The following is a 23332-nucleotide window of genomic DNA, read 5'->3' as shown; positions in this document are numbered from 1 at the left end:
TGGAAGGTTATCCCATCTCCACAGAGGAACTCTGGAGCTCTGTCAGAGTGATCACCTCCTTGACCAAGGACCTTCTCCCCCAATTGCTCAGTTTGGCCAGGCAGCCAGCTCTAGGAAGAGTCTTGGGGGTTCCAAACGTCTTCCATTTAAGAATGGAGGCCACTGTGTTCTTGGGGACATTCAGTGCTGCAGAAATGTTTTAGTACCCTTCCCCAGATCTGTGCCTCGACACAATCCTGTCTCGGAGCTCTACAGACAATTCCTTCAATCTCTTGGTTTGGTTTGTGCTCTGACATGCACTGTCAACTGTAGGACCTTATATAGACTGGTGTGTGCCTTTCCAAATCATGTCCAATTAATTGAATTTACCACAGGTGGACTCCAATGAAGTTGTAGAAACATCTCAAGGATGATCAATGGAAACAGGATGCACCTGAGCTCAATTTCGAGTCTCATACCAAAGGGTCTGAATAATTATGCATTTCTGTTTTTGCTTTATCATTACAGGGTATTGTGTGTAGATTGATGAGGGGAAAAAATGATTTAATCAATTTTAGAATAAGGCTGTAATGTAACAAAATTTGGAAAAAGGGGTCTGATCACTTTCAAAATGCATTGTGTGTGTGTATGTATATATTTTAATATGCCCGAGTCAGCCGCAGCTTCCTGATAGTCAACTGCGGCTGACTATCAGGCAGTAGACTTGTCACAATACCAACATTTTACAAACAATACGATACCAGGCCAAATATCGCGATACCACAGTGAAAAAAAATAAATAAAGAAAAGTGGCCTAGCATCCTGTTAGTTCCGTCCCCCGGACGGTTGTTCATATTTAATAAACATTCTCCAAAAGCCTGTCACTGAAATTCACACTTCCACTCAATATAACACATTGAGTTTAACTTCACACTGTATAATAGAATGCTGCATACAATGGCTGATTTACTCATATTTGCAAAGGCCTACCTGCAAATCAATTTATAACATTTTTGACATGCGTTTTTCAGGATTTTTTTGTTGTTATTCTGTCTCTCACTGTTCAAATAAACCTCCCATTAAAATTATAGACTTATCATTTCTTTGTCAGTGGGCAAACGTACAAAATCAGCAGGGGATCAAATACTTTTTTCCCTCACTGTAGAAACCATGCGTTTAATACCATTCCACACCGGCCATTAGCAGAAGCCCGGCCTCCCCAATTCAGGTGGCACCAACCTCCTGTGATACACATGCATAATGATCCGCATGTTATTGTGTCAGTAAGGGGAAAACAATGCATGCAACCTTTACTCTTGAGTTAACACACACACACAAACTCTTCCTCCCATGCCGTCTCCCTCACTCTCGTAAAACACACACACACACACACACACAGCTCCCAACTTTTAAAATGTTCGGCAACAAACAGAATTTAAGGAACACCAGAATTTAATCGATTGTTGATCTAGTTTAGGCTTACATTAGGCCTATAATCCTACCTTTTGAAGCACATCTTATGAGTAGCAAACCATTTTCCTTTCTTCCTGGGCCAAACAAATTTGCCTAAAACTAATGTGAAGTTACTAGGTTGTTAGTTAGTAACATGATTGGACAACGTTGTTTGTTATCAAACCAATCATTAGAGGCCCGGGATTAGTTTAAAACGGCCCGCGACATGGTATGTGAAATCATATAAAATACATGCGAATCCCGATAGAAAGAAAAAAGGCATCTCTGGTAACGTGGGTCATATTGTTTTAACCGTTTCAGCTAGAGACAAGTCGCTTTCTTTGCTGTAAAGCTGCATGCAGCCTCTGACACTCAGAGGCAGCATGACAGTGAACTTGCAAAGTCCACTCCGACTGATCTGTGCTCTTGGTTATAACAGGTGATGAAATGATACAACATTGCTCGCTTTGCACTCTGCTCCAATATAACAAAATGTACAAATATAACAGAAGACTCATCACGGTCTGGGTGTGCATCCCTGCTAGCCATCACGGCTAAATGATATTGTTTTACAACTGAAGGTGGAATAGACACAGGTGAAGAGTGGACGGAGACTAGCAGTAGGGCTGGTAGGGGATGAGGCTGGCTGATTACAGCTGTGCAATGCACATGAAAGTGAACTGGATATTATTGAGACTAGTGGCTGTTGCTTCAATTCAACTGAATTTATAAACATTTTGTAGCAGGTTCTTTGGATCAGTAGGGCTGAAAAAGTATTCTAAAATGTTGGTATGAGTATCATGACATTTTGGTACAGCGATATTACCGTGGTACCGGTAAAAGTCCGCAATGAAACTGACATCAAATGTGGAGAATGATAGCCTCCATTTGCGTCGGTTGGCGATCAAGTAGTCTATTAATTTCTATGCCTATGTAGGTTACTGAAGCCTACCATTTGATACAATAAATATGTTAAAATGATGATATCACTGGAGTCATTGCAAATACATTTGTGCCACTTGTGTAACCTACCTGGAGCTGGCAAACAGATTTAATACATAGCCTATAACTTATGTTATTATGCAATTATTAATGGCCATGTTTAGTTAATGAAGTTGGAAGTTCTCAATTGTGATCATGGTCACAGTTCTATCGCAATTGCCAATCAGCTGTTATTAGAATGCATGAGACTGAAGGTTAGTCAGTCAGATTAGGCAACATTTAGAAAATATTAAAAAACAATTTTACCTGGATGTTGATGACAAGAATAGGCCGAGTCTGTTCATATCCATATTATTAATATTTGATTCAGTGATTAAAATGATGACCCCATCCTTAGTAGTCTATTCAAGCAGGGCAACAGAAGCACTTCCTATCTCAAAATGTCCTCGCTATCATCTGTCAATTTGAACTAAGCAAGCTGCTAAATTGTTAATTTTACATCTTGCCTAGGTTACTGTAGGCTGAAACTAGATGCCGTCCTATCAGGGGCTGTAGGCTACCTGCATCTTGCTAACCAAACCATGACAAAGTTTAATTACAATCATAAACCCAGATTTTAGTCAGCAGGCCTAGCCTATTGAAATGACATGTTAATTTCCCAAATAGGCCATTTCTAACAGTTTGCAGTCTTAACACCTGGCACACAAGTCACAATTGAAAGAGATTGTTTTTGATTGTCCAAGTGTCTCTTGAACAGAGATCAAGATCCTCTGTCCAACTTTCATCCCTCAAGTTATACTGAACCAAAATATAAACGCAACAATTAACTATTTTACTGAGTTACAGTTCACATAAGGAAATCAGTCAATTGAAATAAATGAATTAGGCCCTAATCTATGGATTTCACATGACTGGGCTGGGGTGCTGACATGGGTGGGCCTGGGAGGGAATAGGCCCACCTACTTGGCAGCTAGGCCCAGCCAATCAGAATATTTTTTCCCCCACAAAAGGGCTTTATTAGACAGAAATACTCCTCAGCACCCCGCCCCCCCCTCAGACGATCCCGCAGGTGAAGAAGCCGGATGTGGAGGTCCTGGGCTGGCGTGGTTACACGTGGTCTGCGGTTGTGAGGCCTGTTGGACGTACTGCCAAATATTCTAAAACGAGGCGGTAAATGAGCATTCAATTCTCTGGCAACAGCTCTGGTGGACGGACATTCCTGCAGTCAGCGTGCCAATTGCACACTCCCATAAAACTTGAGACATCTGTGATAAAACTGCACATTTTAAAGTGGCCTTTTGTCCCCAGCACAAGGTGCACCTGTGTAATGACCATGCTAATTAATAATCTTATTGAAATGCCACACCTGTCAGGTGGATGGATTATCTTGGCAAAAGAGAAATGCTCACCAACAGGGATATAAACAAATTTGTGCACAACATTTGAGAAGTAAGATTTGTGTGTGTATGGAACATTTCTTATTTCAGCTAATGAAACATGGGACCAACACTCTACAAGTTGCATTAATGCTCTTGTTAGTTTATAATTTCTTACGTCATTTTAATTATTTTATTAGACGAGTCACGTTGGCTAGCAATCGTTTTGATGGAAAACCAAATTTTGCTTTTCACATTACAAGTTAAATTGATATTCCTTAATATGATTTAATGTTATGGGGGAAAAGTGGTTTGGCTAAAAGTGGCAACAACTTTGTTGCTGCGAACCAAAACAATTGTGCTAGTTTTCTGGGCTTGTGGTAGGGTTCTGAGCGGTAACTTGTGGTAGGGTTCTGAGCGGTAACTTGTGGTAGGGTTCTGAGCGGTAACTTGTGGTAGGGTTCTGAGCGGTAACTTGCCTTAATGTTAGTTGTACCTGACAACACTACTCTGCAGAATGGAATCTCGAAACATGGAATTTGTCTTGAAATATGTTACAACCTGGCCATAAGAGTTTGACAACAGCAAAAGTAGCAAATAAATCAAAACTTTTTCTTCAAGTTAAACGCTAGCAACCGACACGCTGGGTTTAACAATGTTTCGATAAATTATACACGGTCATCAGCGATTGCTACATAGCACGTGTAACATTAGCTTGCTACAGTAACAAGCTAGCTCTATTTCAAACAATAAAACAACTACCATGGACATCAAAATAACGTATTTCCCAAGATAAATCCATACTTGGCTATATAACTAAAATGTTAAACTACAAATGAATGAGCTTACGTCCGCGTGGACCTCCTTCCACTGAGGTGAACCTTGAACTCGTGCTTCGGTTTATCAGCATAGCTACCGGCATGAGGTTTGAACCAATGTGCTGATGTAATCATTCAAGGCTGTCATCACGATGGCTTGTTAAATGTCAAGTACACTTATCCGGCGACTTTGTTGATTTAGTTGTAAGGAGTACATGCACATCTCACCGTGATCAGATGCGTGAGTCGCCATTCATTCAACTCGTTATGGAGGAGGAACAAGAGATACGAACCGCCCATTCTCCTTGATAGCTTCGACACTGCTGCCTTGCTTCACACATGTCTAACATGTGCTACTAAGTTACTTCTAATAGTCTTCCGTGCAAATAATGTCCATCATCTCGAGTAATAGCAGAAAACCCTTACTTGGAGGTCCTCCTGTTAGAAAGTGTACCACAAATTTTATCGTGACCTTAAAATGCATGGATCATACAGGACGTGTGTATATACAGTGTTTAATTTGTAAATCAGGAGGTGCGGGTGTTGTGCCGAAAAGCTCCCCCTTCCAGAATCCCTCCCACGCACTCAATTCTTCATTGCTGCGACTTGTTTGCTAGTTGAGATTTCTGTTCATGTTAGACTGCGTTTCATTAGATTTTTTATGTCGGTTTGATCGCGGGGAGGTACTAGTAATGTCTGCAGTTGTCGGTTTGGCTATTTGTTTCAAGTGTATTAGTCCATAAATAAATCTCTTTGCCAAAATTCGTCATCTCTCCCATGTCTTATTTGACTAGTAGTTGTTCTGAAATCTTTACTGCTTTCCTACATTTTACTCCCTCCTCTGTTTTAATATAACACACATACATAACAAAAATCGTTTCGGTTGCCTATCCTGACGTGAAGTTTATTCTATAGAAAGTATTTGACTCTTGCCACAAAATTAAGGAAATTATAAAGGGGGGAATTTCGGCAGGCAACATTGACAGTAGAGAAAATGTTAAGTTAATTTCCAACAATTCTACACATTTTTCCGTGGGGTGGAGATAAATGCAACATGAGTATAATTGCATGACATTTGTTATAAAAGGGGCGGAGATACATTTTTGCACTTTTAAAGCTAATTTCCTGCAATTATACCACTTTTGCCATGGGGTGGAGATGTTTGTAGTTTTAAAGTTATTTTCCTGCAAATGTACACATTTTGCCAGGACTTATGTCATGTTAATGATAACTGAATGAAAGTGACTAACAAAATCAATGGGGGCCCCCTGGAGGTCAGGGCACCTGTGAACATGGCCAGTCGGTATTTAGTCATGATTACTACAAGTTTAAATAATTGGCTAGACTAATTTACCAATCTAAAAATTGTTAGCTGACAACTAATTGAGTGACTGACAAAACAAGAGAGACACTGCTGATGCACAACCAAATTTCAAAATTTTACTTTGTGTACTCCACTAGCGGCCGGGGGCCCTAAGCAACTGCTTATGCCTGTAGCTGGCCATGAATAGAGCCGATGTGACTCCTTACTCTACACTGAACAAAAATATGAATGCAACATGTAAAGTGTTGGTCCCATGTTTCATAAGCTGAAATAAAAGATCCCAGAAATGTAACAAATGCACAATAAACTTATTTCTCTAAAATGTTGTGCACACGTGTTCACATTCCTATTCGTGAGCATTTCTCCTTTAGCAAAATAATCCATCCACCTGGCAGGTGTAGCATATCAAGAAGTGGATTAAACAGCATGATCATTACACAGGTACACCTTGTGCTGGGGACAGTGAAAGGCCACTCTAAAATGGGAGGTTTTGTCACACAACACAATGCCACAGATGTCTCAAGTTTTGAGGGAGTGTGCAATTGGCATGCTGACTGCAGAAATGTCCACCAGAGATGTTGCCAGAGAATTGAATGTTCATTTCTCAACCATATGTCGCCTCCAACATTGTTTTAGAGAATTTGGTGGTACGTCGAACCGGCCTCACCAGCAGTCCACGTATGGCATTGTGTGGGCGAGCGGTTTGCTGATGTGGTGGTGGGGTTACGGACACCCAACACAATTGCATTTTATCGATGGCAATTCGAATGCACAGAGATACCGTGACAAGATCCTGAGGTTCATTGTCGTGCCATTCATCCACCGCCATCCATGTTTCAGCATGACACAATTCCTGGAAGCTGAAATTGGTCTTCCATGGCCATGGCCACCAGATGTCACCTATTGAACATGTTTAGGATGCTCTGGATCAACGTACGACAGCGTGTTCCAGTTCCCGCCAATATCCAGAAACTTCGCATAGCCATTGAAGAGAATTGAGAACATTCTTCAGGCCACAATCAACAACCTGATCAACTCCATGCGAAGCAGATGTCACGCTGCCTAATTTATTTCTATTGACTGATTTTCTTATTTGAACTAAGTCTTTGAAATTGTTGCATGCTGCATTTATATTAAGTATACATGTCAGAAAAGCATGTTTGATCTACATAGCCTATTTATCTTAACATTTCAAAACTTTCAATACTGCCGAATCCAGATATTATTTTTTCTTACTCCAGCATCAGGACCGTACATCAATACATACACATTGTGGATGGATAGGGCTTTATCCTCTACATCTTCAGTGTGATGTCATTACAATCTTCATTTCTCAAAAGGCAAGGCAATGGGATTTCTTTTCTTCTCCTCACCCCTTCTTTAATGAAAATGTTGGACCAGACCACCCTGATATGATGCAGAGCAGCTAGACAGATTTGTACCCCCTTTTAAGTCCCTCAATGTATGCTCTACTGTAGATTTTAATATGCATAACATGTCATTGTCTTACATTTCCAACCATTCATGTACCGAAATTAAAACATGCATACATAGACAAATCGAATGTTGCTGGCACAAATAGCACGTGTCCCTGCATTGCAGCACCCTGGGATGCAGTTTCAGCAGATCTCTTCCCTACCCCCTCCCCTCCACTGGGCTGGATGAGTCACATCTCCCTAAATTGATTGTGACACACTGAGAAGCCAGTGGCAAGAGAACCTTTTGAGGAAGAAATTGCAGGAATTGAGACATTAAAAAAAAGGCAACATTGTCTGCACCCAAGTACAAAAATTACTTCAGTTTATTGAAAAACATTCATCTCACATACATAACTACATCCCTTCAACAACCTGAGGGGTAAAAGTAAGTAGTGATAAAGCTATTAGAATCTCCTTAATATGGAAACTCTGCAGAGGTGCTAACATGAGAATACCAACTCTTCAACAAAACGGAGAGACAAACTGCTGTCTAATCACAACGTAGTCCAGAGAGGGGCAGCCTTTCCATGTGTAAAATTCTGATCAGGTCCAGTATGAACTCTGCCAGCTGGGTCCCAGTGGTGGTAAGACAAAGATTAATTGAATCCTTATGAATCTGTAAGAGATCAAAGAATATATATATATTATCATGCCACACTGGGCAATTCATAATCTTGCAGACATCAAGGAAATGACTTACAGAACCACCAATGAGTAGGCTATGAAAAAGTATGACGTGAAAGTGTCTGCAGTGCAGCCTCAGTTCAGCTGCCTGATGATTGAGTTAACGTCCATCCCTCTGGGCCCTGGGTTGCCGATGTCCTTCAAAAGACCTGCCTCGTCCCTGGCAGCGTGATGAGCCACAGACAGCTTGAACGGCCATATGAAGTTGCTGACCACACGGAAGTCCATCCCCACAGAGTAGATCTCATGGATCAGGTCCTCTAGACAGATTATGCCGTATTTGCCTGAGAGGAGATGTAAACATTGTACATGTATCTCAATGAAAATCACTGTCGGAAAACCACCATTTCATATTTTCTGCATGATCTGAGCGTGATGCAACATTTTCTTTGCTAAATTTGACATGCACATACAAAATGTATCAAGACTTGTTACTTCAGACTGATGAAAAATACATACTATAAATTGATCCTTACCCATATGCTGCCCAGTGAATGTGTTGTCTGTGAGAGCGACCCTTCCCTTGTCAATCTTTGCCTGTCCTCTTTTCAAGATCAGCTCACGAACAGACTTCCAGTTGGGAAACCTGTTTAGTGTGAATAATTCACCATCGTTAGTACAATACATTGTCAAACTAGCTGGTTCTACAGGTTAAATGAATTTCACATGCATAAGTACAGTGAAATGTCTTCATTGCAAGCTCTAAACCCAACAATGCAGTATTACACTGAACAAAATTATAAAAAACGCAACATGCAACAATTTCAAAGATTTTACTGAGTTATAGTTCATACGGAAATCAGTCAATTAGGCCCTAATCTATAGATTTCATATTACTGGGATTAGATAGTTGGTCACAGATCCATAAAACTAAATAAAAAAGGGGCGCGTTGTGACCATTTTCCTTATGCAGCAAAACATCTTCTCAGAATTGATCAGACTTGATTGTGGCCTGTGGAATGTTGACCCACTTCTCTTCGATGGCTGTGCGAAGTCTCTGAATATTGCCGGGAACTGGAACATGCTGTCGTACGTCAATCCAGAGCATATTGGACATGCTCAATGGGTGACATGTCTGGTGAGTGTGCAGGTCATGGAAGAACTGGGACATTCAGCTTCCAGGAATTGTGTAAAGATCCTTGCGAAATGGGGCCGTGCATTATGCTGAAACATGAGGTGATGGCGGCGGATGAACTGCAGGACCTGGCAGACTTTCAATGTGGCAATGTCATAGAATGCCACCTTTCCAACAAGTCTACCCAGGTTCAAATGTAATTCATGTTTTTGTGAAGTGGAAACATCTAGGAGCAACAACAGTTCAGCTGCAAAGTAGTAGGAAACAAGCTCACAGAAAGGGACTGCCGAGTGCTGAAGCTCGTAGCGTGTCAAAAATGGTCGGTCCTTGGTTGCAACACTCACTACCAAGTTCCAAACGGCCCCTGGAAGCAACGTCAGTACAATAACTGTTCGTTGGGAGCATCATGAAATGGGTTTCCATGGCCGAGCAGCCACACACAAGCCTAAGTTCACCATGCGCAATCCCAAGCTTCGGCTGGAGTGGTGTAAAGCTTGCCGCCACTGGACCCTGGAGCAGTGGAAATGCGTTCTCTGGAGTGATGAATCACGCTCCAACATCTGACAGTCCAATGGATGAATCTGGGTTTGATGGATGCCATGTGAACGCAACCTGCCCAAATGCATAGTGCCAACTGTAAAGTTCTGAGGAGGAATAATGGTCTAGGGCTGTTTTCATGGTCGGACTAGGCCCCTTAGCTCTAGTGAAGGGAAATCGTAACACTACAGCATACAATGACATTCTAGACAAATCTATACTACCAACTTTGTGGCAACAACTTTGTTTCAGCATGACAATGCCCACGTACAAAGCGAAGTCCATACCGAAATTATTTCTAGAGATCGGCGTGGAAGAACTTGACTGGCCTGCACAGAGCCCTGACCTCAACCCCATGGAACACCTTTGGGATGAATTGGAACACCGACTGCGAGCCAGGCCTAATTGTCCAAAATCAGTGCCCGACCTCACTAATGCTCGTGGCTGAATGGAAGCAAGTCCCTGCAGCAATGTTCCAACATCTAGTGGAGGCTGTTATAGCAACAAAGGGGGGGAAACTCCATATTAATGCCCATGATTTTGGAATGAGATGTTTGAGCAGGTGTCCACATACTTTTGGTCACATAGTGTACAAGGGTCAACTCAGTCCGTGTAGCCACTTTCTTGATATTTAGCAGTCTTATGGCCTTGGGATAGAAGCCGTTCAGGAGCCGGTTGGCATCAGACTTGATGCACTGGTACTGCGCGGAAGCAGAGAGAACAGTCTATGGCTTTGGTGACTGGAGTCTAACGATTTTCCTTTCACACCGCTATTGCGCCTTCGACTGTGCGTGGATCATTTTAAGACCTTAGTGATTTGGACACAGAGGAACTTGAAGCTATTGACCCGCTCCACTGCACTCCACGATCTGCGCCTTGGTCTTACTGACGTTGATGGAGAGGTTGTTGTCCAGGCACCACACTGCCAGGTCACTGACCTCCTCCCTGTAGGATATATCATTGTCAAGGTGATCAAGCCTACCAGCGTCGTGTCGTCAGCAAACTTGGTGTTGGGAGTCGTGCATGGCCACGCAGTCATAGGTGAACAGGGCCTGTACAGGAGGGGCCTACACACACCCCCGTGTGGGGCTCCCGTGTTTAGGGTCAGCATGGCGGAAGGCATGTTGTCTACCCTCGCCACCTGGGGTCGGCCTGTCAGGAAGTCCAGGATCCAGTTGCAGAGGGATGTGTTCAGTCACAGGGTCCTAAGCTTGGTGATGAACTTAGAGGGGACAATGGTGCTGAATGTTGAGCTGTAGTCAATGAATAGCATTTTTTCACATAGGTATTTCTCTTATCTAGGTGGAGCGCAATTGAGATTGCAATTGAGATTGCGTCGTCTATGGATCTGTTGGGGCGGTATGCAAATTGGAGTGGGTACAGGGTGTCTGGGATGATGAAGTGGGTGTGCCATAACCAGCCTTTCAAAGCGCTTCATAATTGCAGATGTGAGTGCTACAGGGTGGTAGTCATTGTAGCATGACGCCTTAGAGTTAATAGGAACATTAATGATGGATGATGGTCCGTTTAAGATGTGGGGATTACAGACTGGGACAAGGAGGTCGAAAATGTTAATATGCCTGCCAGCTGTTCTGCACATGCTCTGAGAACACATCTTGGAATACTGTCCGGCCCCGCGAGTGTTGACCTGATTAAAAGACCTTACTCACTTCAGCCTAGGAGAGCGCTCAGTCCTCTGGGTCGGTGAAGGCCCTCATGTACAGCATGTTGTTATTGTTGTTGAGTTCTTCTTGTAGAGCGGCATCGTTGGGAAAACGATGGCAGGGTCTTCCTTTGTAATCTGTAATGGACTGTAGCCCATGCCACATGCGGGAGTCGGAGTCTGGAATATGATTCCACCTTATTCCTATATTGTCCATTTGCTCGTTTGATGACTCTGCGGAGGTCTTAGTGGGACTTCTTGTACTTGATCCTGTCCTCAGCCGTAGCTTCAGGGCTTGCTGCCCTGTGCGCGGTAGCCCTGTCCTTTAGCTTAGCGACAACCTCAGTGTTAACCCAGGGCTTTTGATTGGGGAAGCAGCGAACCGTCCCTGTGGGGACATCGCCAATGCATTTCCTAAATGAAGCTGGTGACTGAGGTGGTGAGCTCGTTGAGTCTCGTAACGTATTCCAATCAGCGCTAGCAAAGCAGTCCTGTAGCATAATCTCAGATTCCGATGACCATTTCTCAACAGAGCAAGTCACAGATACTTCCTGTTTGAGCTTCTGCTAAACATGATCTGATTTGCAGAATGGGGATGAGGGAGGGTGTGGTATGCCTGCTTGTGGGTAGAGTAACAGTGGTCTCGGACTATATCGCCCCTAGTGGCAAAGGAGACGTGTTGGAAGTTGGGAATCACATGTCTTAATGACGCAGAATGAAAATTGTCGGCAACAAGAAAAGCAGCTTCCGGGTGCAAGTTTTCCTGCTTGTTTATAGCTTGTTCTTTTTCTTCTTCTGAGGTTGAATGTATACAACAGTCATGATAACAGCTGAAAACTCCCTCGGGAGGTAGAAGGGTCGGCATTTGATCATCAGGTATTCCAAGACCGGTGAACAATGGTTTGAGACTTCCACTGTGTTCGAGTCAGAAAACCATTTGTTGTTGAGGCAAAATCCTCCCCCTCTCAATTTCCTTGACAGTCCATTTAGTGAATGGAGAAGCCATCAAGTTGGATAGCCATTGGGGCAATGTTCCCTCCAAGCTGGGCGCGGGAGCACAGCTCCCCGGGACTGCTGGGCAGAAGAAAAATCAGCCCGTTCAGAGAAGCACGAGATTGAACTCTACTCAACTTTCTAGAGATTTCTCATGTTAGTTAACACCATTAACTTTTCCCTTTACCGTGGGAATTGTGATCAAATTAACGCAATAGCCACCTTCAATGCAACATACCGAAACAAAAACGAGTTATGCGAGAGATTTTTGTAGGCAGAGCGCATCAGAGTAGGATTCTATTGCAACTCAGGCCCGTACCCTACACAGACCAGTGAGCCATAACCAATCAAAGCTGCAGTAAGCCTATATGCAAATAGACCACTGCTATGTGTGACCCGATTCAGGAAACTAGGCATATGTCGCAAGTCACGACTTCACGGGAGAGCCGTTAGAATGTAAAAAATGTTATCTAGCTACATTTAACAAAATACTCTCGTCTTAGTGTGCCAGAGCACAGAATAACTGATACATTTTTGAACGCTCAACACCCGTTGAATATGTCCGTGTCAGTAAACGTCAGCAACAAAGTGTAATTCAATTGTTGCCTGCAGCACAGTTAGTCACCAACACTCTGGATAACCAGCTCTGCTAGGGTGAATAAAATGGTCAGAGGGGTGTTCTCTCATTATGTTTCTGGAAGTAGCTAGCCAATGTTAGCCAGTTAGCTTGGGTGCTTGACTCTCTTTGTTAGGTCAGAGCTTTCGGATCAACCTTACTTATTGGCCAGAGCATCCAGTGTGCGCTCTGAAGGCGAAACACTGCATTTATGAACGGATAATCTGACAGCACAGTTGCAGTCACCAACGCTCTGGATAACATAACAGCCTAACCAGCTCTGCTAGGGTGAGTAATGTTCAGTGAGCTGTTCTCTCCCTCTCTCTATTAAAATGTCTGGAAGTAGCTGGCACGTTAGTACAGAATGCTCAGATCAACCCTTAATTAAAGAGATGGGTGGGGCTGAGGTTTAAGAGGGTGAGAATAATGTTGAATGGGTGTAGACAAAAGGGCTCTCCAATAGTAGTACCAAAACATTGAAAGACTTTCAAAGCATAATTACTTTCACATTGTTTCCTCAAATGCAGTGTATGATATACCATTTTGTAGCTCTGAGTCTCTACTTTTATCCAATGTAAAAAGAAAAAGAAAAAAGAAATTCAAATGTTGCTACAAGACCGAATCCAGTTGGTGAGTCACACATATGGATTTATGCAATTCACTTTGAACTGTTTTACAACATGAGCGGTGCCGATTATTATGTGCTTGTTTTGTGATCAAAGCAAGAGCTGCATGTAGCCACTTTTGTTCATATTCTTTGCTAGATAGTTATTAGGCCAGTTATAGCTCATTTATAGTCAGCAATGTGGGAGTGATTGCTTCCAACAAGGGCACTAAACATGTATATTTCTAGCCATCTTTGAAAAGAGTCAGGTAGAGCTTTTTTTATGTCTTAAAATGGGGCAATGTTGTTATTTGAGACATGCTTGAATAAGTGAAGTCGCCAATAGGCAGAGGGTAGCATAATAGGTTTGATTGTCTGGAATAATGGTTTGGGAATAAGGAATTTTGTTAAGTGGTTTCTTGCATCAAACACTACAACAAAATGTTTAGTCACCTTCTCTGAAGGACAAGTGGATAAACAGGTTAATGTCAAGCCTTGCATGTTTTTTTGTCAAAAGTATCATGGAATGTAGGCCTACATTGAACACCACACATTGGCTACTACTGTAGGCTGAATGATAGAACAGCTATTTCCATAGTAAGATGTTATGGGATGCATTTTCTCCATAGTTTAAAACAAATGTTTATGGTAGGCCGCTCTGATAGGCCCACACTACTTGGCCACTTAAAACTGTAAATTAAATCGGGTACAGCCTCAATGTTCACAGTAAGCGCGGACCGGAAGTTGCACAGAAATTTCTCAAGGTTCAAGTTTGCGCTCAGCATACCTTCCCTGTAGCTCAGTTGGTAGAGCATGGTGTTTGCAACGCCAGGGTTGTGGGTTCGATTCCCACGGGGGGCCAGCACAGAAAAAAAATGTTTTTATGAAATGTATGCATTCACTACTGTAAGTCGCTCTGGATAAGAGCGTCTGCTAAATGACTAAAATGTAAAAAAAAAAAATGAAATTCTCAGTGCCGAAAAATAATAGAGGGAACATTGCATGGGGGGTATCTTGTCCGAAAGTCATGTTTAAGAACAGCAGAGAATATTGCAGTTACGAGACCCTTTAATAGCAAATCCGCGATCGGAGGTCATCCATCTTATTATCAAGTGACTGAACAGATGAGTCGAAGTTAAAGGCGCAATTGAGATAAGTAACTGCCAATCTGGTGTTCAAAAGTCATTGTCGGTTATAAGAAATGATAGTGGATACGTCAAAGTGGAGTCATCTCATTACATGAAGTTGCTATGCTATTCATTCTCACCAAGTCAGACCCTCCCCTCTTACTTACCCCCATGCCACATAAGGCTCAACCATTTTCAACATAGCCATAGAGGTCTTGTTCATTTTGACAAAGGCACCGCTGAAGAGCTTTCTTAGTCGTAACATCTGGACCCCCTTCTGAACTCTGGGACTGACTCCTTTAATCCTGCACAGAGAGAAAATATGAAAATATGACCTCGATATTCAGCCAGACCACTAAAGAGGAACTGATGAAAGTAATTCCAGATGATTGTGCATAGTCACTACTCCATTGTGAGTATACACAATAGGTCTGTGAACACAAAAGTTTCAGCTGTATTCTTCAGCTGCAACCAGCCTAAAGTGTCTACATATCAAAGCACTTAAATGTTTGAGAATAGTGTTTATTTTTCTTTGTTGTTAGTCTGGTTATTTTTTTGAAGTAGTCATGTTCTTTGGTTGTGGTGTTCTTGCACAATAGTTTTGTCATGTTCTATATTGTGTGGACCCCAGGAAGAAAAGCTGCTGCTTCAACAGCTAATGGGGATCTGAATAAAACATTAGCTCAAAAACAGATGCCAACAGCTTTATTTGCAATCAGATCATGTAGCTACAGATTTCAGTCACTCACTCTCTGATGCAGACAGCGAAGGCCAGTCTGTTCTTTGCAGAGGGCATGGCTGGAGCTGGTCTGTGAACTGAGCTCCTGATACGGGTTTCATCTTTCTATGGCTATCCTTCTGGAAGTCGTCCAAGAGCTTGAACGTCAAAATGTTGGCCTTTGGATATGTGGATGAACACATCTACACTTGTTCATGTCCAACAACTTTATCAAAACGTTCATGGTAAATGATTAGAAGACCGCTATGGTAAAATTGATCACAGCTAATTACCTTTCTCTTCTCTAGAAGTGCACGCTTTGCCTCAGTGGCTTTGATGGCTAAAATGTAAAAAAAATATGAAATTCTCAGTGCCGAAAAATAATAGAGGGAACATTGCATGGGGGGTATCTTGTCCGAAAGTCAAGAAGGTTCAGAAGGTTCTCAGGAACCAACTTTCTCACCCTCTTCGCTCTAAACACGTTTCAAGTTTGATTAGTCGTATGTACAGGATACACATGGTATACACCGTCCAACGAAATGCACACTTTCTGGTTCCTTCTCGACAATGCAACAATAAGAAATGATAAGATAATGCGAACAAAATAAATGCACAAGACAACATAAAATGACATCTCAACACTTATACACAGATTATACAATGGTGATACAAAAATGACAAAGCACACTGAACTATAGACTACTCCCCAGTACATGACACTGACGTCATGCACAGATGCGAGCGACTCTTGGTGGCAGTAAGAAAGACGTCGCCATCTGCGCCAATTCAACAGCCTATATTTACGCTAAACAAAACGCTTTGGGGGTTCTCATACGCTTACAATTATGTTTTGATTATTGATTTAACAGACGCAAAGATTGCATTTGGTTGTGGTATTTGCAGCAGTTGGCTAGAATGCTAACGCTCACTGATATAGGCTGAAGCTAAAGCTAGCCAAAGAACCATTTTACTGGTTGAAGTGTTTTAAGTACAACGCAGTTGATTTGCGATGACAAAAATTAAGCGTGACATTCACGCGAACATTAAAATCCAAAAGTTGTGTTAAATGCACTCATAAACAACTCCCCATTGTTCTGCCACCAACTTGGGCTTATTTCCCTCGTGCGACAATGTTTGCAAACATAGAAAGGGGTCTATTGACAAGATTATTCCCCTATCCAGCTGTGACAAAAAAAACATGACATTCGGATCTGATTGAGTGAAATGAGGCTAGCTAGCCAGTCTTTGAAGGCAAACGAAAATACAAGTAACTAGTTACATGCCATTCTGGTCACATTGCACAATTATTTATTTGCAGATTGTCGTATTACCAGTGTCGAAACCGTAAAATGTCATTATGTTTGCATAGTTTCGGCTGATGGGACTATCATGTGTAACTGACCCAATTATCTAGCGCTCTGTGTTGCGTATCTTTCAGACAAATCATACAAATACACAGCTTGACGGAATTCTATTGGACCAATGTTACATTTAAACTAGAGAATTTATGAATATTATTAATTTAGCAAAGGATACACTTAGATCGACATGTAAACAAATACGTACTCACAATCCTGTTCTGTAATCACGAATCCGAAGCATGCGTAAAAATGTGCTGTCGCAGAAAAACTACGTCGCACATCCTTGCTATATCTAATCTGCCACCTAGTGGCGTGCGAAGCGAAAAACAATAACAAGTGTTCAGCCTCTAAAAACAATAAGTATTGTCTTGAATATATTTCTGACATGACAATGTGTATGTAAAGTACAATGTATACGAAATACATTTAGAAATCATCTGAACTGTGCAAACTGACTTCATTGCCACTTTAGAGCTATCCCACTACTTGAACTTCATTTCCGAGGTACAACACAGATGCTTGTAAAAAAAAAAAAAAAAAAATTTGAAATCGTAACAAAAACATCATGCTCTGTAAGTGGATGTTCGTGCAACTGTTTTACATCTCTATGGTGACATATCAAGTCCAGCTTCTTTTCCCTCTCCTCAGGAACGAGCCTACTTGCTGTCATTGTGCGTGCACGAGCTACCATTGTTTGTTTGTGTAGCGACATGTTGAAAATGGCGGAGGGGAGAGACCTACGCGACATAAAGAGTCAAATATTAGTAAACCGTGAATGACAATTTCAAAAGCGCAAATTTGAAAAGCTGAAAACAGCGACATTATTTTGAAACTGGCTTTGAATTAGCTTACATTGCTAATCTCGCTAGCTTCAATAGTGTGATTTTTACTCACAGGCTTGTTTGTCAACATTAGCCAACAGCCATGTTCTCCCTGGCTTGTGTCAAACTACAGCGCCAGACCACATTATCCATAGCGAGTGGAAGAGATTGATTCATGGAGCGGCAGAAGAGAAAACCAAGGCACCCGAACTAGTTGGCACTGGCCGCCCAATTTACGGGCTTTACTGTAAAATATTTACTTCCGAATTAGCCAATTTATGCATGGAAATTGAACGTCTTAACTTTAATCAACGACAGATTGCATTGAAATGTAATAAATACAGAAGATAAACACCAACGTATACGGAGATTGAGACAGGTAAGTCAGCACAACACCCTGCAGAACTGCCGCAAAATAGTTTGGACTAAACCAGATTTAGCCGCGGACTGCGAACATGCCAGCTAACGTTAGCTAGTAGCGAAGGATCAAACGTGAAGTGGGCCAGTTAGCCAGCTAACGTTGACCTTCCAATAAATCAGTCAATTGAAACAATGTATTTGATCCCGATATTAAAACGTTAATGTGAGATTGCAAACAAGTTGAGAAGTTTGTTGCACGTAAGGAAGACAGCTAATCCAACGTTGAATCCTTGACCCAGTAATGGATGTGATTTTTGTCAATGTCTCGTTATGGAGTAGTAGAGCACGTGCCTCTTGTTTGCAAGATGGCGAACTAGCTGTACTTAAAATGCAATCTTCGATCCAATTAATTGTTTTCATTAGCTACATTAAAGTGCCCTATTTGGTTAATCAAACATTATACTACCGTTTGGCTTAAGTGCGACCACGCTGGGAAGTTAAAGTTCTCCCTACCTAGCCATTGATACAAGGTGAATTGGGCGTATTTTTATTGGCCAAGGTAGCTAATCAATTAGGGATCAATTTGTGACGATGGCAACTCCATTGACAGGTTTGCACCCGCGTGATTGGACTGGAGGGTGAGGCTCAGTTATGGAATTATGGACGTTGCTTTGGCCACACCACCAGTGAGGCATTTCCTTCAATCAAATTCAAGTACATGTAGTGACATTATCCTCAGTTGTGGACTGTCTTTTGTTACACATAGTATTTTATACCATGGCATTGTTGAATAGTTGTTTTTGATTGCTTGAAGGGCATTCTAGAGCATGCATTAGTTCCTTTTATAGAGTACCACAGTATGAGTCACAAAACCTAGTGTCAAACAAGTAAATGGTTCTAATAATTTCCCCACCATTCATTTTCCCCATAGGGGATTTTAGAAACACTTAAAGTAAGGGCTGTGTTTTTTTGTAGTCTTACCCTGGCGTGATGTGTAGTCTTACCCTGGCGTGACGTTAACTGTGTAAATCTCTCTAGGACAAGGTGATTTATCAATATATTCGCCTGTATTTACCCCCCATATGAAATGCTAATATATCTATCAAAGAACTACAAATGCCATGATCGGGAAGACACTGCCGAATTGAGGCAAAGGTAAGAATCTCTGGATTAACTATCTAATAAATTGGCTACATTTCTTTAAATTTGACAATTCTGTGTACTCTTGTGTGCCAGTTTTAAATTGACACTACCTGGGGTGGCGTGCCGGATCTTGCAGGGATTTGTAGTTTTGCATGATGTCTACTTTGATGCTAATTAGCATTTTCGATTCTGAGAGTAAATGGAGCCAAATAAATTGATAAGTCACCCTGTCCTAGAGAGATTTACATGGTTAGCAAAACGTCTCGCCAGGGTTAGCCTACACGAAACACAGCCCTTATTTTAAGTGTTTCTAAAGTTCCATATGAAAAATTAATGGTGGCAAAATGATTGGAAGCATGTCCCTGTTTGACCGCTGGGTTTTATGGGTATTATGACACCTCCACTGTGGGGCTCTATTTGCATGGTCGAATTAAATGGCTATGGTTCATTTTATGTTTGAGCTGCTTTTGAAAGCAAAAGTCAAATTGAAAACATTGGCGTTGTTTAATCAATTTTTATAATAGAAAGCTAGGGTTGATGGTTTGGTTTGCTAAACTAGCAAGTCTGTTTGGCTACCAATGCAACTACTGACGCTATTTAGTGAACTTGCTAGCTACTGCAGTGGATGTTGAACACATTTCTAGCGGCAAATGCGTTAAATTATAGCCATGGTATAAAAGGGATAATCAACTCGTGGCTCTATGCGTTCTCTGGAAAATAATGCAACTCCGTGGAAGGTTAGTTCCACTCCGCTAGCGTGTCGTAGAACACACCTTCCTCATCATTCATTCTTTTCTATAGAATGCATATCCTCTTTATTATCCCTTAGTAAATGTATTTCATTCTTATTAGCTTTGTGGGGGAGGATCTAAGAATCCATATTTTAATTTGGGTTTCTTTATGCACATATTTGGTTGTAAATGCAGTGCAATTAGGATAGGCCGGGCAAAAAGTGTAGTGTGTGTGTGTAGGCAATAGGCTACTTGCCTAGGCCTCGTTGGCTGTGTTTAGACATGCAGTCTAATTCTGATCTTTTTTTCACTAATTGGTCTTTTGACCAATTAGATCAGCTCTGACAAATATCTAATGTGAAAAGATCTGATGTGATTAGTCAAAAGACTGAAGTCAATGCAATCAGGCCTCAGCTATGCAGGTCAAAGTTGGTACTATCTTCACCAGTAGTTTCATTTGCTTTTGGTTGTCGCACTGCTATCAAGCTCCGGAACAAATAGGTCATATTTGCTACTAGTTTGCACTCCTTTATCAAATCTTAATACTCTTTATTTCCCCCCCGTCTGGTTTTATTTCCTCTTGCTGAAAGAGAGTAAGAAATGTGGGTGGGTTTGGGAATAGACAATATGTCGCAAGAATCCACAACCTTGTTACCTGCAACATTCCAGCACAGTAGCAGATGAATTTATATGGCCATGGCCTTGATTTGAGCATTTCTCAGAAGCGGGAGACATGACTGACACATTGTTATTGTATTTCCCAGGGAGGAAGGTGGTCAGGGTTTCGGATAGATTCATTTTGAACTATTTGTGACATAATTTTGATTTGTAGGCTTAGTGTCAATCAGCAGTTGAAACCATAACAAAGTGACTCCCTGACCCCTGTTTCGGTAACAAGCTGAGGGATGGGGCAGGAGAAACATCACCACTCTCATATACAGAGCTATGGATGCAAGGACTGACCATGATATCAAAATTATAGTTTTGACCATGTTTTGCGGCTATATAGTGTTTGTTTACATTTACTTTGTTTACAAACATTGGAGTAAAACAAGCATATATTTTGGTTTCTGATGGGGTACGACAGATGAACTAAGCTCAAGAGACATTTCTAAGTTATATTCTTTAAGAATCCATGGGTACATATCATTAATCTATTAGTCCAAAAACAGATGTAGTAACCTCTGACTGCCCCTTTAATATTAAAGCATATTCATAATGTAGGGAGAGAATGTGGTGGGAGCTAAATCAGACCAGATCTTTTAAGATCTTCCTAAAATGTAAATGTAAGCACAGCCATTCTCGACAGCCTTTTCAGTGTAGTCATGTTTAAAGCATTCCATTTTCACCAGCTTAGTGAGGAATTTGCTTTTTAACCCAAGGCACCTGCATTAGTGTGCATGGGTTAAAAGGTGAAAAGCTTCATATTCATATAGGCTAAATGATTTTGGTCATATTATAGTGATGAAATGGTAAGATTGATTTTACATTGGTGTTTTTAATGGACAAGCATGATCCAAACCCTTGTGAGGATGATCAGATTCCTGTGTGTGTGGTGGAGAGGAATGGAGCGGGTGCTCAGCTGTGCCTCCACAGCCTTCAGAGAGCTGACCTACATTCTCCTCTCCCTGGAAAAAAGCTTGTGCAGCAGGCTGTGTGAATTTGTGGGGGTAGGGAAGGAAATAGAGGGAGAGATTGAGGGAAGAGAGCGCTGTGGCGCATTCACTGATTTGAGCTGAAGAACCAGATCCCAGTGTCCCATTAATTATTTTATCGGGGCATGCTAGGAAGAGGACTGAGACAACCGTTTGTACAGTGGAACTGTACTGCGGGAGTGAGATGCTTGGCTGTGGTTTGGCAGGCAGTGTGACTGACTCCCATGGGCCTCCCTTTAAGTTGTTGTGGTGAAGAAAACATTTTTTTCCCTCTCACATACAGTAGCATCTGCTGACTGGATCTGTGCCCTCAGGAGTCATTTGAAACAGATTTGAGAAACGGTAGTGAAAATCTCACCCCCAAAGTTCAAAGTACAGGATGTTGTAACAGGTTAAGTGCTAGAGGAACATCAATCAGTGTTAACTGCCTGCTGCATCATGCCTCCTGTGTCTGGAGATGGTTTTGTAGCGGGTGTGTTGTCACTCCTTTAGGCTCAATTTTATTCTAACAGAGCATCTATTAGCCTATTTGTTGAAAAGTCTGGTTGGTTTTACTTCAGTAGGGCAGATGGGGAGCAATGTATCGCCTGTCAGTGATGTCATATTTCCTCACAATGGAGGGATGAGCTGTAGGCTATAGGCTGCTATCCCATATGGTCACAACGTGCCACGGTAAGCGGAGAATGTCTCATAGACCTCAATGGGAGAAGGGGGGCAAAACGCAAGCCATTTTGCAAGCGACGCGGTTCATGGCGCTTGCTCCCGTGAACGCCGCTAGAGGCGCCAAAAGTTTCAATTAGCTGAAGGCTTGAGCAGCTGCCATGCATGATCGACCAGTAAGCATCGTTCATCTTGTCAGCCTGTCCCACATGCTCCTCCAGTAAACACTAAAGTCTCTCTCTCTCTCTCTCTTCTCTCTCGAGGTCCAGCTCGCTACCTCCTCCCCCAGTGGGATGGTGCTGCATGACAGGGAGGCCTTGGCGCCGTAGCCCCCTCTCCTGGATCCTGCCCGCCCCACCACCACCCCCCTCAGAGCGGATGACCACCACCACAGCAGCCCCCCATGAGTCACCCTCTGGAGCCCTAGATCAAGTAACTGTGACCCCCTTATATATACTGTACCTCAATTGCATCCCCTGGTTCCGGTCTATGTTTTTGCTACATAGGCGAGGTTCCTTGCCTGTCCCCTTAACTAGCTTTCTCTGGATAAAGGTCCGGTTTATCATGAATTCGTAGACATATTGGATTGATTGATCAATTAGCTTATTCATCTAACCCTCTTCAACTCTTCCCCCCCATACAGTGTGTTGAAAGAGTGAATATTAATACTTCAAAATGTCCTCAGTATGATCTTTTTTTTCTAGCAGTGATCATTAGGAAGTTGATAGAACAATATTGCAGAAACCTGACTATAGACTGACATAGTCACTGTTATATTGTTTACACCCTAGTAGCCAGTCCTTACAGATGAGTAAGGGGGACAAAGAGAGACAGGTCAGGTCATTGTGCTGCTAAACCCCTTGTCCATACAGGGAGTGTTCAGTGCAAGAACAACACAACACAGATGAGGCTTGTATCTATCTATATATGCTGCTGCCTGTCACATGTAATCACATTACTGTAGCACATAATCAACCAAACTAGGATATGCTGATAGGAGTCATGCTCCATACAGGATAGGAAATAAACCTTTTTGCAATGGCATTTTTTTGGACCTCGTGAACTCATTTTTGGAGGCATTTCCAGGGCATTTTCATTTGCTATCACTAAACCGAAGTTGGCCTACCTAGAAAACTCTTGCATGTCAAAGGTACTGGAGTTTCGCGGAAAGCTTTGCAGAACATTGTGGTGGCACTATCTTGAGTGGTCTTGACC

General features: G+C 42.1%; 3 protein-coding genes across 4 annotated transcripts in view; 1 reads left to right on the top strand and 2 right to left on the bottom strand.

Moving 5' to 3' along the window:
* Nucleotides 1–5101, bottom strand: part of LOC106607858 (sodium-dependent multivitamin transporter) — a 36799-nt gene extending 31698 nt beyond the window's left edge. The window contains exon 1 of one of the 2 annotated variants that reach the window (XM_014205296.2): nucleotides 4599–5101. In XM_014205296.2, coding sequence (XP_014060771.2) covers nucleotides 4599–4702 — 104 coding nt within the window. In that variant the 5' untranslated portion in view covers nucleotides 4703–5101. The remainder of the gene's footprint in view (nucleotides 1–4598) is intronic. The other variant, XM_014205297.2, reaches the window with a different exon arrangement.
* Nucleotides 5102–7674: 2573 nt separating this feature from the next.
* LOC106607857 (60S ribosomal protein L7-like 1) lies at nucleotides 7675–15589 on the bottom strand. Its single transcript, XM_045720886.1, is given in 5 exon segments — nucleotides 7675–8337; nucleotides 8530–8639; nucleotides 14836–14973; nucleotides 15418–15511; nucleotides 15514–15589. Coding segments are annotated over 5 exon segments (627 nt in total). The 3' UTR covers nucleotides 7675–8128.
* Nucleotides 15590–17350: 1761 nt separating this feature from the next.
* The window catches only part of LOC106607631 (nuclear receptor coactivator 1-like), a 95499-nt gene continuing 89517 nt past the window's right edge, over nucleotides 17351–23332 (top strand). Inside the window, 2 exon segments of the mRNA XM_045719522.1 lie at nucleotides 17351–17947; nucleotides 22381–22549. The gene's annotated coding sequence lies outside the window, so the exon portion shown is untranslated.

This window comes from Salmo salar, chromosome ssa06 (genome assembly GCF_905237065.1).
Source record: "Salmo salar chromosome ssa06, Ssal_v3.1, whole genome shotgun sequence".
Lineage (NCBI taxonomy): Eukaryota > Metazoa > Chordata > Actinopteri > Salmoniformes > Salmonidae > Salmo > Salmo salar.
This window is presented reverse-complemented; position numbering and strand designations above follow the sequence as displayed.